Genomic DNA, 16,393 nt, shown 5'->3' on the forward strand with positions numbered 1-16,393 from the left:
AGTTTGACCTATGACCTTCACATGAACAAGCATGTGCAGCTGCACACACAAACAGTAGAGTATATATGAGATGAATCTATGTAAATACTATTTCATAATAATCACTGAGTGTTATAAATTTCTATTAGCGAGTAATTCTGAAACATTTTTTAGCTGTCAGTGGTGGTGTTTTGACACGCTGAGTATTTCTAAAATGATGCTGTAACAATTTTATTTTGAAGTCTCCAAAAATCATCCATCCAAGTGTATTGAGAAACTCCAGATGTTTGTTAGGACAGTAGTCAAACTCCAGATGTTAGGACAGTAGTCAGGTATCCTTCTGCAGTTTAGTAGCATTTCTCTGTGAAAACTCCTTCACAGAATACCTACATGAGCATGGAGGTAAATTGCATTAATTTTTTAACTGAAATATACATATCTCCAATTTTCCATAAATTTGGACAATTTTCCATTTGTTAACAATATTGAGTATAGTTTAAGTGACTCAAAAAAATTTGCATTTTCTTTCCAAAATAGTAATTTGTCCTATTGAGACTTGTTTCTAGAATGTAACTTTAAATGAAAAAGCTATTTAAAGTGATCAGTTTGGGGATAGAAAAAAATTAGTGCATTCTCCTTAATTGTGTTTATCTGTACTTGGTTTTGAAAGAATCACAGAAGGTGGTCCCACCACTCACCAGAAAAACTGGTCTATGGTTAACACACTGTTGAATTCATCTGCCCAGCTTTTATGCAGAAATTTAAAAATAGCTTGTAATATTGGACACAACTGGTTTCCTTCTCCCTACCAGTTCCCATAAGGACAGGGGCTCAGAGGAAACAAACTTTTAAAATCAAGACATCTCCATTCTTTGTGCCAAAGAGATTTTAGATCAAAGTAAAGAGTTTTTCAGGTCAAGTTTAAAAATAAATTTTCTCTTGTTTACAAATAAAATTCAAAAAGCAAAGTTCACCATTTTAACTCTTTTAAAGTTTGTAATTGAGAAGTCCCAGATGCAGTCATGATGTACACCATGTCCTCTCTCTAATTCCAGAACATTGCCATCATCCCCAACGTAACCCTCTACTCCCCAACTTTCCATTTGCCCCTAACTCCGACAATCGCTGATCTAGTTTCTGTCTCTGTGGATTTGCTCATTGTCCATGTGCTTCTGAGACTCACAATGAGTTCAAGGTTCATCCATGCAGCAGTGCATATCCATGTGTAATTTCTTATTATAGCTAAATAATATTCCATTGTGTGGTATAATATTTTGCTTTTCCATTAATCAATTAATAGATCCTTAAGCTTTGATTACTATGATTATTGATGTACAAGTATACTGTGAAGTGTGATTTAATTTCTCTTAAATCTTTTAATCTTTCAAAAATATATTCTTTTACATATAGAGGATTTGAGAATATTTCTATTTCTATTTTATTTCTTTTAATCTTTTATAGTTTTCTTACAAAGACTGAAGTGTTGGCTCAGTAGTTAAGACCATTAGCTACTCTTTCTGAGGACTTGGGTTTAATACTCAGAACCCACAAGATGGCAGACAACTGTTTTAAACTCCAGTCCCAGGGGATTCGACTCCCTCTTTCCTGGGCACTGAATGTATATGCATAAACATATGCAGGCAAAACACTCATACACATAAAATAAAAATAAAGGAAAAACCCTATCCTCAGATAGCCTACAAAGTCATAGGTTTCTTTATGGCATTTTACCCATGCCCCATCCTCACCCCTGACCACACACTGTTTTTCTTTTCTATGTCCCTGTCCTTTCCCACCATACCCTCTTGCCCTTAGTAGAATTTTTTTTTTTTTCATTTCTGAGGATGTTTATTCAGCATAACAAGTACCAAGAAAAGGTTGCTATGTTAACAGCCATTGGGGTCGTTTAGAAAATGTTTCCATCACGGACAGAAGAACAAAAGCCATTATTCTCAATTTTGTGGCATACTGCTGTTGTGAAAGTCATAAATATGACTTTTATATTTCATACATGCAGATTCTAACACAGGACACTGACTCCCAACTGTCCACAAGAGTCTTCTGGAAGAGAGCAGAAGGAGCTGGAGGAGTATTTTGGGCACAGAGGTTATACCTCAAGGGCACCAGTATTCAAGGTCTTCATGAGGTGCTTTTTCAGATGGACAGAGTCCTCTGTCACAGCCCCCTGGTGAGTATCCTTCCTGTGTGAATGTCTTTATGGAAGATATGTCTATGTGCTGCTGTACAGGACCCATCCTGAGTGCTAAATACCAACCTCTTTCCCGTGATGCACTCACATCATGACCAAATGTGAAGCTGTTCTATACAAATAACAGAGCCCCTCTCCTCTCCCCATCCCATTCCTGCTATCTTAATTATTAGATTTGAATAGCAAAAAGCATTAAATGCCCAGAATTTCAGGGTTCATGGAAACTAATGGAGTGAGATCAAAGTACTTTCACAAATGCAAGGGCAGATCAATAACCTCAAAGACATCTACATCCTAATCTTTGTCACTAAGTTATTTACATGAGAAAAAGCATTTAGTTGCAAATGGAAGTCAGAACAACAATCCGGTGATCTTGAGCCAGGAGTGGGGAACCTTGGACTATCTAGATGGATCCAATGTCATCACAGGTATTCTTAAACATGAAAGGGGGCAGGGGGGAGGAAGCCATCATTAGTGAAGGAGATGTCACTAAAGAAGCAGAGGCCAGAGAGCACTAGTTTTGAAGGTAGAAGAGACTGTGAGCCAAGGGACATGGGCAATTCTAGAATATGGGAAAGGCAAGAATCAGCCTCTCTGTGTTCAGGAACATAGCCCCCAAATACCTTGGTGTCAACCAATAAGATCCTCCAGCTTCTGACTTCTTCATCAGGGTCACGATGCTTTGTCACTGTCTATTCTATTTCTCCGAGAGAGAAAGAACGACAGTGTAGAGGAAGAAGGCTCACTTAAGCACACGGTTTGGATTCCTCCAAAGGAGAAAAAGGCTGTACATGAAACCAAGTCTGAGGCCTGGCTCCCTTTCTCCTATCACTGAGGGTGGGGATGGGGAATAGGGATGTGTGACCAGGAGCACCATCTCACCACAGATGTTCAAGAACCAGATATGAGACGGTGTGCATTGAAGACCTTTGATGGCGAGATGCACCAGCAAACATTTACTTGGCCATTAAAATTCGCTAATAATAGCAAAACCCTAGGTGGATTCAGGCTGTGGGCCACCTCACCCTTCCCTACTGATGCCATACTATCCCCACACAACCTGATCCATTCCTCCCATTCAGGAAGCTTGCCAGCTACCACTCCTTCTTGCATTGGTTCCGTTAAGTAACACCCTGGATGTCCCTCGTCTCAAGTGTGTCCCTGACCACAGCTGCCTTCTTCCTCCTTTCCCTCTGCTTCATGGGAGGTCATTTCTTCTCTCTTCACTCATCTGTCCATTCAAGCCTCAGTCTCCCCCTTGGTGCTCCTATCGTTTCTGCACCATGGCCTTCAGTATGTCCATATGGACGGCCTTCAATATACCTTCCTTGACTGATGAAGGAGAGGTGATGGCGGCAGCCAGAGAGAGGATGACATTGACTGTGTCAGGTGGTAGCAGTCAGAATCGAGGGTCAGCCTTCCGGAATTAGTACTGTTACTCTGTTTAGGTTGTCTCCCATTAAAGCAAACACTTAGTCTATGTTTTTGCTTTTTCATAGGTCCCTAATATTTATCCTCTTTACCATACAATGTGAATATGGGGTAAGTATATTAGTTCATTCTGTACATGGAAAATTCACATTGTTGTATATATAGTTTATTACAGTGTATTTTTTTTTAATGTTTAAACTAGTCATTCTCTGGGGTTCAGCCTTCATGTCCTCAAATAAAATGCAATCTGAGCCTCTTTATATCCTTACAACCAAAGCTGCTTATAGGGTTGCCTGGAGGTTGGAAAGGTCTTTATCTTTTAATAACCACAAACCTTTCTTAAATTCTTTTTATTTGGAACAGAAAAGAAGTAGTTGAGACATTTCAAGATTAAAGCAAGAAATGTAAGATTCAGTCTGGATTTTTTTTTTAAGCTCTAGAGAAATCGCAGCCTGTAACAAGCCTTCTTTCTTCTGCTCCCTCAAGGAAGAATCTAAATTATGAACCCAACCTCAAAAGTTTTAAAGGTGCCCTGTTAAGGGCTGCCTGGCATTCTAGGCTGAAGACTACTGAAGTGACTGAGATCCACCCAACTCAAGTCCCTTGACTGTCAGAGACCTTTGGAAAGTAATTGAAATAGAAAATGATGGCTACTCCCTTTTACTACCTGGGTCAAGGGATGAGAAGCCCTTGCTTCTTGGCTCTCCCAAGTCCCTTATTCTTTAACTCAGCTAAGAATCAGTGTTGTCCCATGTTAAGCAGGTGTCCATCTTAATTCACATGCATTAGAGAACACCCCCTACAATGCTTGCATTTTTCTAGTTATCTTACCTGATTTTTTTCAAGCTTGTTTTGGTATTATATTCATCTACTTTTTTATTATAAAAGTCTGCATCATCCTAAAATTCACTCCCCTTGTTCTTCATATCCATGTGAGCAATCGTGATTCCTGAACCAAAGATAAGTCAATCCCGGATGCTTCCATCAGTGCTGCAGAAAGATTTTAGTCTTCACACAGGGAGTAGCCACATGATTGATAACTAGGGGTTAAGAGGGAGGTGCGAATTGACACACAATTCATAGAAAGCCATTTGCATTATCTACCAAGAGTCTTAAAAGTACAATCCTTTTGGAATGCATTTAAAAACCACACCGGTCACATATTTTTATTCTGGCATGTGCAAAGATGAATACACAGGAAGACTGATTGCAGGGAGGTGCTCAGCCGCTAAGGAAGAGAATAGCCTAAGAATCCATCAGGAGAGAGTGGATGCACCAGCTCTGGTCCTGTATGAGCTGGACAGCGGTGAGGAGCGTGTCAGAATAAATGTGAACACAGTAGTTAGGTGGAGATGGCCAGGTAGTAGGCAGCATGCCAACCGAGTACCAATGAAACAACCCCAAATCACCAACAGTGTGGGTGAATGTATTTATTAATACTTAGATACCAATCTAAAGAGTTGGATCTTCTCAGGGTAAGGAACACAAGGCCAGGGCAAAAAGAGAAGGTGACTGCTATGATTCTTTTATACAAATTGATGTTTTGGTTTGTAGTTGTATTATTTGGTTTTGTATCTGGAGACAGATACACAACAGATGTTCATGTTCTGTCTTCTTTAACTTTCTATGCATTAAGCATGTGCCTTATGACATCTGAGGTAAAGACAGGTGGCTTCTCCTGGTTTTACCTTTGGAAAAAGATAAGTAGACTTGAGTATAGGTGTGTTCCCAGTGAGTGTGTGAGTGTGGATGTGTTCCCAGTGAGTGTGTAAGTGTGAGTGTGTTCCTAGTGAGCTTATGAGTGTAGGAGTGTTCCAAGTGAGTTGAGTATGGGTGTCTTCCCAACCATTGTGATTCAGACTATAAACATTTAATTATCTGTGGTATTGTTCTTGTCCTTTCAATGGCTTTGCATGCTCTCTCTCTCTCTCTCTCTCTCTCTCTCTCTCTCTCTCTCTCTCTCTCTGTCTCTCCCCCCCCCCATGTGTATTCAAGTTAGCACACATGTGTTTGCTGAGTAAGTAGGCTAGTAAACAGACTCAGATGTTGGTCTTTAGGAATCATCTGTCTCTTTTTGTTCGTTTGTTTTACAGACAGGGTCTTTCATTGTCCTGAAATGTACCAAGTAGGCTAAGCAGGCTGCCTTGTGGGCCCTGGGGATTTGCTAGTCTCTCTGTCTCTCCATTGATGAGGTTATGAGCCTGTACCACCATAAGTTGCAACTTAACCTGAGGTCTGGGTTTCGAACTCAGTATTTCCTCATCCTGTATGTCTTTATTAAGTGCACACTCTTCCTTTACAAGCTCACAACCCCATTTCATGTGTCAATGAATGTTTCTTTCTTAGAATCTGCTAATCTGTTTTAGACTGACTCTTGAAATGTAATCCTGCCACACACATCTCAGTGATGCTTGGCAAAAATAAGCACTATCACATAAACAACCTGCCTTTGTTATCAAGGCATCTAATCTACTGACTCCGTTTTTGCCATCGATATTTTGGTATTTCACTGAGCTCAGTAATGAATTCCGACCTTAAATGAATCCAAATACTCAGACTAGCTACTGTGCTTTCCCGCTGTACCAGCCAAGCCTGAGCATTTAACTCTTAGTGTTTCAGGATTTTAAACTCCTGCATTCAGAGATAACAATGTTAACCAAAAGTCGAGAGTCATATACTTCATAAATTTCAAACTCATTTATGTGTGGCTTATGTGGTGTGTGTATGCGCTCACACACATGTATAGGGAGGTCAAAGGTCAACATTGAGTGTATTTTTCTATTGTTCTCTACCATTAATTGAGACAGAGTTTCTTGTGAACATGGAGCTCACTAATTCAGCCATACCACCTGGCCACCAAGCCCCAGGAGTTCTGTCTTTTTCTTCTCAGCACTGGTATTACAGACACGAAATGCTGGGCCCAACCTTGTATGTGGTTGACAGAGTACTCAAGAAAAATGTTCCTGCCTGTCTTAGTCAGTGTTCTATTGCTGTGAAGAGATACCATGACCACAGCAACTCTTATAAAGGAAAACATTGAATTGGGGCTGGCTTATAGTTTCAGAGGCTTAGTTCATTATCATCATGGTGGGAAGCACAGTGGTGTGCAGGCAGACACGGTGCTGGAGAAGTAGCTGAGAGCTCTACATCAGGACTGGCAGGCAGCAGGAAGAGAACGGCACTGGGCCTAGCCTGAGCATCTGAGACCTCAAAGCCCATCCTCAGTGACACATTTCCTCCAGCAAGGTCATAAACCCTAATCCTTTCAAATAATACCATTCCCTATTAGCCTATGGGGGCCATTTTCATTCAATCCACCATGCTGCCCCTTAAAGGAAGTTTAGACTGAGTGATTAAAAAACAAACAAACTTTTAAGTAGACCCTTTGTCTTTTCCCACACTCACTGACATTTATGGACACATAGCGCCACATTTCCTCCCCACCCCCCCCACAAGTTGGGAAGAGCTAAGATGGGAGGAGTAAGAAGAGGAAGAGGAGAGGAAGGAGGTCCAGGGAGAGGAAAAGATGGTGGCGGAGGATGTACATGTGTCTCCAGCAGTCTAAGGTAGTTGTGATATTTAGGTTAGGTATTGGGTTACACCTCTAATTGTGTGGGCTTCTTGTTATTTGAGCATTACCAAATATATAAAGCCTTTGATTAATCTTTAAGCATTAGAGTCTCGTTCATACCGGGTACTTCAAGGATGGCAGGATCGTCTGGGCTCATCCCAGCCTTGTGGAGACAGCATTGAAGATTGGCAGAGCCATCTCCCATACTGGCATCTTGTGGGTGGCAGGGCCAGTATAGAGAACACGCTGCTGCTCGTGACCTCAGGCTAGCCTAGTTGGGAACATGGAGGCCCCGTAACACAAGACAGATCAGGTGCCACCATTTTCAATATCTCCCGTTACACATATGCATGTATTTCTGTGTGCTTATGAATATATTTATGTGTACTATACTTATTAACATGTATTACGTCTACTTACTAGTCTTTCACTGGGATCATAACTGTTGACTTAGCTTCTCTCTCTCTCTCTCTCTCTCTCTCTCTCTCTCTTTCTCTCTCTCTCTCTCTCTCTCCCCATTTTCCTTCCTTCCTTCCTTCCTTCCTTCCTTCCTTCCTTCCTTCCTTTCCTCCTTTCTTCCTTTTTTTTTCTTTCTTTCTTTTTTGACAATGCATCATGTCTCCTAGGTTGGTCTTGAACTTGCCCTGATTCCCCTTGCCTCCACCTCCTGAATGCTGTGGTTGTATAAGGAGCATTCTCTATTTCTTTCACTTCACATTGATTTATGTTCATTGCCTCAATTATACAAATAGGCAAGGTTGGAATAAGCGAAGTTGATCTCTGCTGCATTCTTGGTAATCTTATTTCTGCTGATAGCTCCAGCACCTAACTCCCCTTCCCATTGCCTGAGTGGGTGAATGAGAGCAAGTGCTTGAAGGTGGCTGAGTTTTGTAGACAGTCTACATGAGGAAATCGGAATTCTTGGACTACACTTGGTATTGAAGTGGCTGATGGCTCTGGGTATGGAAATGCGGACATGTGATAGATGACAAGGTGCTTTGTCTCACAAAGGACAGGAACTTTGTGTGAGGTGTGTGAGTGCGTGCATACAGTGTGTGCACACATTACATGTACATGTATGTATCTCTGTGTGTTTTATGTGTGTGTGTGTGTCTTTCTTTGTGTTTGTGTGTGTGTTTAGCTATGTCTGTATGTGTATCTGTGTATGTGTGTATATGTGTCTCTGTGTGTATGGCTGTGTGTGTGTGTGTGTGTGTGTGTGAGTTTAAAGCAGGGAAAAGCCCAAATGACTGAGATTCAGGAGCTTCTGACTGAGGGATACATTAGACTCTCATCAGTTTTCAACCTTTCCAATTCTGGGACCCTTTAATACAGTTCTTCATGTTGTGGTGACCCCTGACTATGAAATTATTTCCGTTGCTACTTCATAACTGTAATTTTGCTACAGTTACTCAGTGTAATGTAAATATCTCATATTCAGAATCTCTGATGTGTGACCCCAGAGGGGTTGTGACTCATGGGTTGACAACTACTGCGTTAGAGGAACCCACCTTGGAGAACCAACAAAATTGCAGGAAGGAAAAAGCTAAATCCGAACTGGAAGACATTCTGGAGAATTGCCTTAGGAAGGATTTGTCTGTTGAGGGTCACTTATCCTGGCTGATCTGGGAGACACAGCAAGGAGACCATGGGGAGGAAGTCAAGCTTATCATTGAGACTGGACTCTTGTCTGGCCATAGCTTTTCTAACTGCACCATCTCCATACACGCCCAGACTGCTCACAACTTACAAATGCAGTCTTCATAGGAAAGAAGACTCTAGATGATTCTGGCTCTGACGGCTTTTGAACAAGGTTCCTTTTTCTCCAGTGTCCTCCAAGTTGCAGGGTCTGACCTGTGTAATCAAAGCCCCACCTAGGATTGATTACCCCACCCCCTCCCACAGTGCAGGAGCTTTGTGGTTTCACTCGTCAGAGTTACTCATTCCAACCAGGTGTGATGCTGATCGATTTGAAGCTGAGGCAGGAGGATCAAAAGTTTGAGTGCACCCCGACTACATAACAATGACCTGTCTCACAATAAATAAATTAGTATTTGCTTTTCCTGGATCCAAGGTAAAAAGTGTTCTGTGGGATTTGACCATGTTGTGCTTGTTTTATTGTATATCTCATGAACTCAACTAAGACCTGAGGCATAATATACTCAACAAGCGACTTTGTTTTCCAGAGTGGCAAGAAATACGGCAGCCCCTGCGGAGGAAGAAACTGCTCTGTCTGCCAGTGTTTTCCTGAGAAGGGATCTCTGGTGAGTGACACAGAGGTCAAGACTGAGTGTCTGTCTGGGGTTCTAACCGCTCTGAATATTTAACCTTCTGTAGCCTCTGATCCTCCAAATGACTTGTGAGCCTACAGTGCTTATCTGTTATAAACTCTCCACGTTCTTAGAGAGGGCTGCCATGAATTAGAGTCTGTGTGAAGCCAAGAAGACAGCTTAGGCCATGCAGTTCACCTGTGTTTTATACAACACTAGTGCCATGACTCCCTCTGAGAAGAGCCCTGTGCTGTCATTCTGGGTCATCTCCTCCAAGGTTTATGGCATATTAGCATTTTAAAGGCTCTGAGAAGTATGTGAAGAAGAGGAAAGAAAAAACCTTTAACTTGGTTTAAAGTCATCTTTCCAGACATTTGACCATAATGCTCTTGCATGGATAGCAGCCTATTGAAGCTTAATATTCCAGTTAAGGCAGTAGCTTTACATTGCCTGCTCTATGTTTGCCTTGACTGTTCTATGTAGGTAAAAAGGTAAAAAAAAAACAAAAAAAAAAAAAAAAAAACAAGAAAAAAACAAAAAAAAAAAAACAAAAAAAAAAACAAAAAAAAAAAACCGGCTGGCTGGGGAACCACAAGGTTCCTCACGCCATGCTGTGTGTAGTCAGCTGGGAACGCCCTGGATTCCTCCAGCTGGAAGTCTGGAAGTTAGGCCCAGCTGCTCAGTAAAGGCCTCTCCATGGTTCCTCCCCAACACACGAGGAAGTCCTTGGGTTTCCAAAACCGGTTTATTGACATGGCAGATGGTGGATGGATCTGGATGTGTGGCCCATAAAACCCAGGGCGGACCTGAGTTAATTAGGGAGGGGAAGAGGGGGGAGGGGCTGGGGAGGAATGCTTAATTGGCTCCACCCTCTGGCCTTCAGGTACCTTATTAGTATGTAAATCTCTCTAGGACCTGGTGCCTGTTTATCATGCCCACCTGTGTAAGTGACTGAAGGGTGAAGATGGAATGGAGATTAGACCTCTTGTCAGGCCCAACAGTTCTACGTGCTTAAAATGCCTTATCTAGCTCACTGATTCCTTATTTTAATGCTCCATTTCTGCTGTGCAGAGGACTGAGCCTGAGGCCAGTTTCTAGTTCAAGGCCGCACAGAATAGTTCTGTTGGCAACTAACTATTTTGTAAAGTGTGGAGACCCCGTTGGCCACTGTCTTCTGGGAACTCACAAGCACGTCCCTGTGCTCTGGCAGCTGCACTAGGCAGCTTGTTAATTCACGAATGCTGAGGCTCGGATGAGGCAGCCCTTTTCTTTAGAACCCTGTCATAATTTTTAGAGACGTATGTATATACCTTAAATACACCTCATTGTGTGCCAATTAAAAATGGTGGTAAAAAGACCACTGTGGAAATATCTCCACAGTCCGGCAAGAAAGGTTAAGGCTGATTGTCTTTCTTAAGACTTTGTTAAGGCTGCAGGTGGGGGTGTCATTTTTCAGCAGAGAATGTGGGAGGAAGACCAGATATCACTGGGAGGGGGTGGAGAGCTTTGAAGTCAAAATACAGTAATTTGTTTTGATGCAATAGTCTTCATGCTACTGAAACAATATAGTGCATTGGGGACTGTCTTAGGGTTACTATTGCTGCAATGAAGCACCATGACCATAAAGCAACCTGGAGAGGAAAGGGTTTACTCAGCTGACACTTCCACATTACTGTTCATCACTAAAGGAAGTCAGGACAGGAACTTGAGAAGGGCAGAAACCTGAAGGCAGGAGCTGATGCAGAGGCAATGGAGGGTGCAGCTTACTGCTTGTTTCTCATGGCTCGCTAAGCCTGCTTTCTTATAGAACCCAGGAGCACCAGCCACAATGGGCTGGGCCCTCCATTATTGGTCATTAATTGAAAAAATGCCTTACAGCTGGATCTCATGCAGGCATTTCCTCAACTGAGGCTCCTTCTTCTCTGATGACACTGGCTTGTGGCAGGCTTGCACACAAAACCAGGCAGTATAGAGTCTGGATTAACTTCAATCCGTTTCTCACCATTCCAGGGGCTGGGGAGCCAAGTTTAAGGTGATCACAAACCTTGTGACTACTGAGAGCCATTTCCTGGCTTGAGGATGGTGTCCTTCAGGGGTAGAGAGAAAGAGACAAAACTCTCGAGGATCATCTCAAAAGGGCTTGATGGTGATGATCAAGTCATCTCCCAGGCATTTCATCTACTCTTGGAAACCACATCTCCTACTCTTAACACACTGGAGCTTGGGATTTCCACACATAAATAGGAGACTTAAAGAAACATTCAATTCAAACCCCACAGGGCTAGGCATGATACTCAAAGTGCATGTTTGGCTGGTAGTCATTCTTTAGGGCAAAACATTTCCTTCTTCCCACTTCATAGTTTTATCACTGTTTCCATGTGTCTTTAGAAATCTCAGTCCCGTTAATTCTGTGTTTCCTTGCTGGGGATCTTTTTGTTTCACCCATCTTTCTAGGGACACTTGACAGTGGAGACAAATTTTAATTATCACGGCTGGTGAAAGGAAGACAAATTTTAGTTATCATTACTGGTGTCTAGTGGGCAGAGGCCAATGGTATAGCCCAGCTTCTTGTAGTACAGGGTACATTCTACACCAGATACTGATCGGTCCCCAATATCAACAGAATAGAGAAGGCCTGTTCTTACCTCCACAGCTCTGTGGGGTAGGTGTGATTATTTGTGTTTCCATCTGATGGTGTAAGCAGCCCAAATCAGAGCCAGTAATCACATCCAGGTGCCTGGCCTCACCTCCAGGACTTGCTCCACAAGCATGGAAAGGTTATTACACATAGGTTCCAACACCTGGATCTACTGTCACTCTGTGAGCTCAAGTGAGCCCTTCCTAAGACCAAGCCCTAAACATTTGCTACCTGGATCCTGCTTCTTCTTCTTCTTCTTCTTCTTCTTCTTCTTCTTCTTCTTCTTCTTCTTCTTCTTCTTCTTTTTTTTTTTTTTTTTTTTTTGTGTCCCCATGATCACAAGCCAATGACTCTGTACAGTGTGTGCTTTTTGGCCTCCAAGGCTGTCTGTGCATTGCCAGGGTTCCCGAGGCTGAGCTATGTGTGTGTCCCTAGTACTGGGTGGCCAAAGGGACTGTGTGTGAAGCCCCAGCAACCCCCACCTTTCCTGATGGCTGGGATCTCCCTGTGAGGGCTGCAGGTGGGGGTGTCATTTTTCAGCAGAGAATGTGGGAGGAAGACCAGATATCACTGGGAGGGGGTGGAGATATAGGCTCTACTCTCAGGGTCCTTAGCATCCAGCCAAGTTCTCACTTCAGTAGCAGCTCCAGGTGGACAGCTGAATAATAATGAGCTGACACTGAGTTCCAGGGGCTGGAAGTGTCTTCCTGAGGCTACTCAGCCCATTTAGGGGAAAGCTGATATCCTTAAGAAGGAAGTTGGTCCTTTTTATTACTGTTTATTCTTCAATAATACAAAAATGAATTCTGGTCTTTTAAAATCACCATGACTATCTGCCACTCCTCAAACCCCTCACTGAAAACTTTCTTCTCAGTAAGTCTCGTTTTTACTTCAATCTTTTCTCTCTCTCTCTCTCTCTCTCCCTTTTCCCTCTCTCTCCCTCCCTCACTCCCTGTCTCCTTCCTTTCATCCCTCTCTCTCCTCCCTCTCCCCACTCTCTCTCATCTTCCCCTTCCTTGTATGTGTGAGAAACATGCATGACTCATTTAGTTTATTTAGGGTTGCTTGTATGAGCATGTGTGGAAGGCAATGTCACCTTACCTATGGATGTAGCACAGAAGAAAGCGACACCTCTCCAGCAACCATCAGTTGCCATGAGTTCCTCACAGAGGAGCAGTGTTGGCATCATGAACCCTTCCCCATCCTTGGTCAACAACCTGAACCAAGCACTTAGATGTTCACCTTACAACTTCAGGAGAAGCATTATCCACCGGTGCAGAAGGCTAAAGCAGTTCTTGACAAACAAAACTAGCTTCTTGTTAACAGCTGTGATTAGCTCTTTATCTGAGTCGGGAGGTACATGGAGGTAAAGCAGGGACAGATACATGCAGTGGTCTAGCGTCCTGTCTCCATCAGTTGGAGTATGGCTGTGTCTAAACTCCCTCATTAGATCCTAAGCATAGACTCGTGACGGGTAATGTAAATAGCCCCTTGACTAACAGTGTGCACCTTAAGGGGATAAGCTGTTGATTGTTGGTTTCCCCTTTGGAATCAGTGTACTCCATAGTGCTGAGTTGAACGAGTAGACAGTCTACATGCACCTATCAATAGATTAAAATCCAGACTCTAGCCTAGAGAGAATTCAGAAACTTTTGTTGTGGCCACGATGGATGCATAGGGAGACTGTTTCCAAGAGAGAGGAACACAGTTAACAGTGAGTCTCTCCTCTGCCCCTAGACTTTCCATCTCACACTGGCACTGCTAGGAAGTGAGTAAGCGCTCATAGTTCAAATCCCTGTGACCTTCAAGTGTGGCCAGAGATGAGCATCTTTGGAGCAAGTTAACTCTGACCACTGTGGCACTAGGAACTTTCCAGGCCAGAGGTGTTGGGGTCGAGGCATGAGATGGGAGTGTCTCCTTGATGGCTGGCTTGCAGACTCAAGCTCAACCTTTTATTTTTTTTTTCTAGAGGATTAAGCTTATTCCTTGGCATGGGGGAATCCCATGGTTCTAGGATGTAAGGTATGACTATATAGCTACTGAGTTGCTCTCCTACATAATCTATTTTTCTCCATCTCCTCTCCACACTGGCTAATTATTTCTCTATAAGGAGGTGAATGAGATAGCACTGGACAGGATTTTACCTTTCTTCGTCAGTCTCCAGAGAAGCAGCTCCATGCAGTTAGTGGTTGTCTGTGTGTAAGATGAAACCATGTCCTTATGAACTAGATTGGACCTTTTATGAGTTCTGGGTTAGTGACTGGCAGGGGGTTGGTAATTCTTTTCATTAATTTATTCACTTTACATCCTAATCTCAGCCGCCTCTCCTGTCCTCCCAGCCCCACCTTTACAAATCCTTCCCCCATTATCCCTTCGCCTTATCCTTAGAGAAGGGGAAGCCCCCACTTGGGTACCATCCTACCCTGGGACACCAAGTTACAGTAGGACTAAGCATGTCCTCTCCCACTGAGGCCCAAAAGGCTGTCCAGCTAGAGCAAGAGGATCCAATGGCAGGGAACAGAGTCAGAGACAACTCCACTCCACTTGTTAGGGAACCAACCTGAAGACCAAGCTGCACATCTGCTACAAATGTGTAGGGGTCCAAGTTCTAGCCCCTGCATGCTTTTTGGTTGGTGGCTCAGTCTCTGTGAGTCCCCACAGGTCCAGGTTAGTTGACTCTGTGGGCCTCCTTATGGTGTCCTTGAACCCTCTGGCGCCCTCAATCCTATCCTCAGCTCTTCCACCAGCCTCACTGAGCTCCATCTGATGTTTGGCTGTGGGTCTCTGCATCTGTTTCCATCAGCTGCTGATTGAAGCTTCTCAGGAGACAGTTATGCTAGGTTCCTGTCTGCAAGCATAGCAGAACATTATTAATAGTGTCAGGCGTTGGCTCTCTCCCGTGGGATAGTTCTCAAATTGGGCCAGTCATTGGTTGGCCGTTCCCCTCAATCTCTGCTTCATCTTTATCCTTGCATATCTTGTAGTCAGGACAAATTTTGGGTAGTAAGGTTTTACAGGTGGATTGATGTCCCACTTCCTCCACGGGAAGTCCTGCCTAGCTACATGAGCTGGAAGGAGTCTCAGCTAGGAGTGAGACTAGCCTAGTCATTTCATTCCATAGACTCCTGGGAGGCTCCCCTGCCCCATGTCTCCAGCTAGTCTGTAAAGGAATAATATTAATAGTTTAATCTTTCTGTAGCTTATTTTATAGGTGAATGCATTTTATCATCTGAGGGAGGGAAACAGCCATGAAACCAACAAAGCTTTGTGATGTGGTTTTCTGTACAGGGGGCAAATGGCTTTAAACTCATCCCATTTTCAAGTTTTTAGTTTGAAACCCAGATCAAATATTAGTGAGTCTTTCTTTCTTGGGATTATAAAATCACTGAATATGCTCAGTACAATGTAGCCCTGTGCTCTCACTCACCCATCCCTTACATGTTTATTAGCCTACATCCTGTGATTAAAAAGTAGAACTTACTGGGGGAATTTCAATTGTCTTTAGTATTTCTCGTGCCATTAACTTATTTGCATGCACAGTTTTAACTCTCAGACTCTTTGTCACTCACACAGCTGCATTTAGGATGCTAACTTCAGCCCGGCAATGGTTCCACATAGTAATTTTCAAATTCTCAGTAGTCAATAATATTCTCTTTCTTCGCAACACCACCCACTAACAACTGAAGGTGGATAAAGCTAGTCTGTCATCCATTCCTTGGCTTTGGAGCTGCTTTCTTGTCCTGTTACATCCTGTTTCTCCAAGGACTCTCTGTCTTATGACTAGAAACATTCTCTGATCAGTGATATATATGATGTGTGTGCTTTTAAGGGACAGCAGGTAGCCTGAGGTCAGAAGGCTGAGACCATTCTCATCAATAAACATCATGAGACATGGGATCATGCCTTTGTCCAGCAGAAGCAGGGAAATCCAGAATCTTTTTGAAACTAGTGCCCTACTGTTAATATGTGTTTTCTGGTGGATTCCAGCTGCCAGGCTACAGGTTACAATGTTGGCTTAGGTGGCCCAAGTGTTTATTTCAGAGATGGTAACATGGTTTTTGAACACCAGAACACACACAGAAGCTGAAGAGACATATTTCCAGGTTGGAATTTGCTGTGTCTTGAGGTTGAGCATTTCTGAGAAGGGTTTTGGGGGCGTCTGTGGTTAGAGTTCTGGTCTACCTACAGTGTGGCAGCAGCAACAGTAGTAGGTATCTCTCTGAAGAATTGCTGCAGGTAACTAACATCAATTTTGCATGCTGGCAAATCTTTTTGACGTCTAGTACTTGTGTGTA

The 16,393-nt window shown here is 43.0% G+C and overlaps 1 protein-coding gene across 2 annotated transcripts in view; it reads left to right on the forward strand.

Annotated features, from left to right (window-relative positions):
• Col4a4 (collagen type IV alpha 4 chain) overlaps nucleotides 1–16,393 on the forward strand; it is a 124,412-nt gene that overhangs the window by 10,119 nt on the left and 97,900 nt on the right. For both annotated transcript variants that reach the window (XR_013104625.1, XM_076914916.1), the window contains exons 2-4: nucleotides 1,997–2,167; nucleotides 3,688–3,730; nucleotides 9,377–9,454. Coding sequence is in view for 1 of the 2 variants with exons in the window: in XM_076914916.1 (XP_076771031.1) it covers nucleotides 2,121–2,167; nucleotides 3,688–3,730; nucleotides 9,377–9,454 (168 nt within the window). In the remaining variant the exon portion in view is untranslated. The remainder of the gene's footprint in view (nucleotides 1–1,996; nucleotides 2,168–3,687; nucleotides 3,731–9,376; nucleotides 9,455–16,393) is intronic.

This window comes from Arvicanthis niloticus, chromosome 17, assembly GCF_011762505.2.
Source record: "Arvicanthis niloticus isolate mArvNil1 chromosome 17, mArvNil1.pat.X, whole genome shotgun sequence".
NCBI classification, from domain to species: domain Eukaryota; kingdom Metazoa; phylum Chordata; class Mammalia; order Rodentia; family Muridae; genus Arvicanthis; species Arvicanthis niloticus.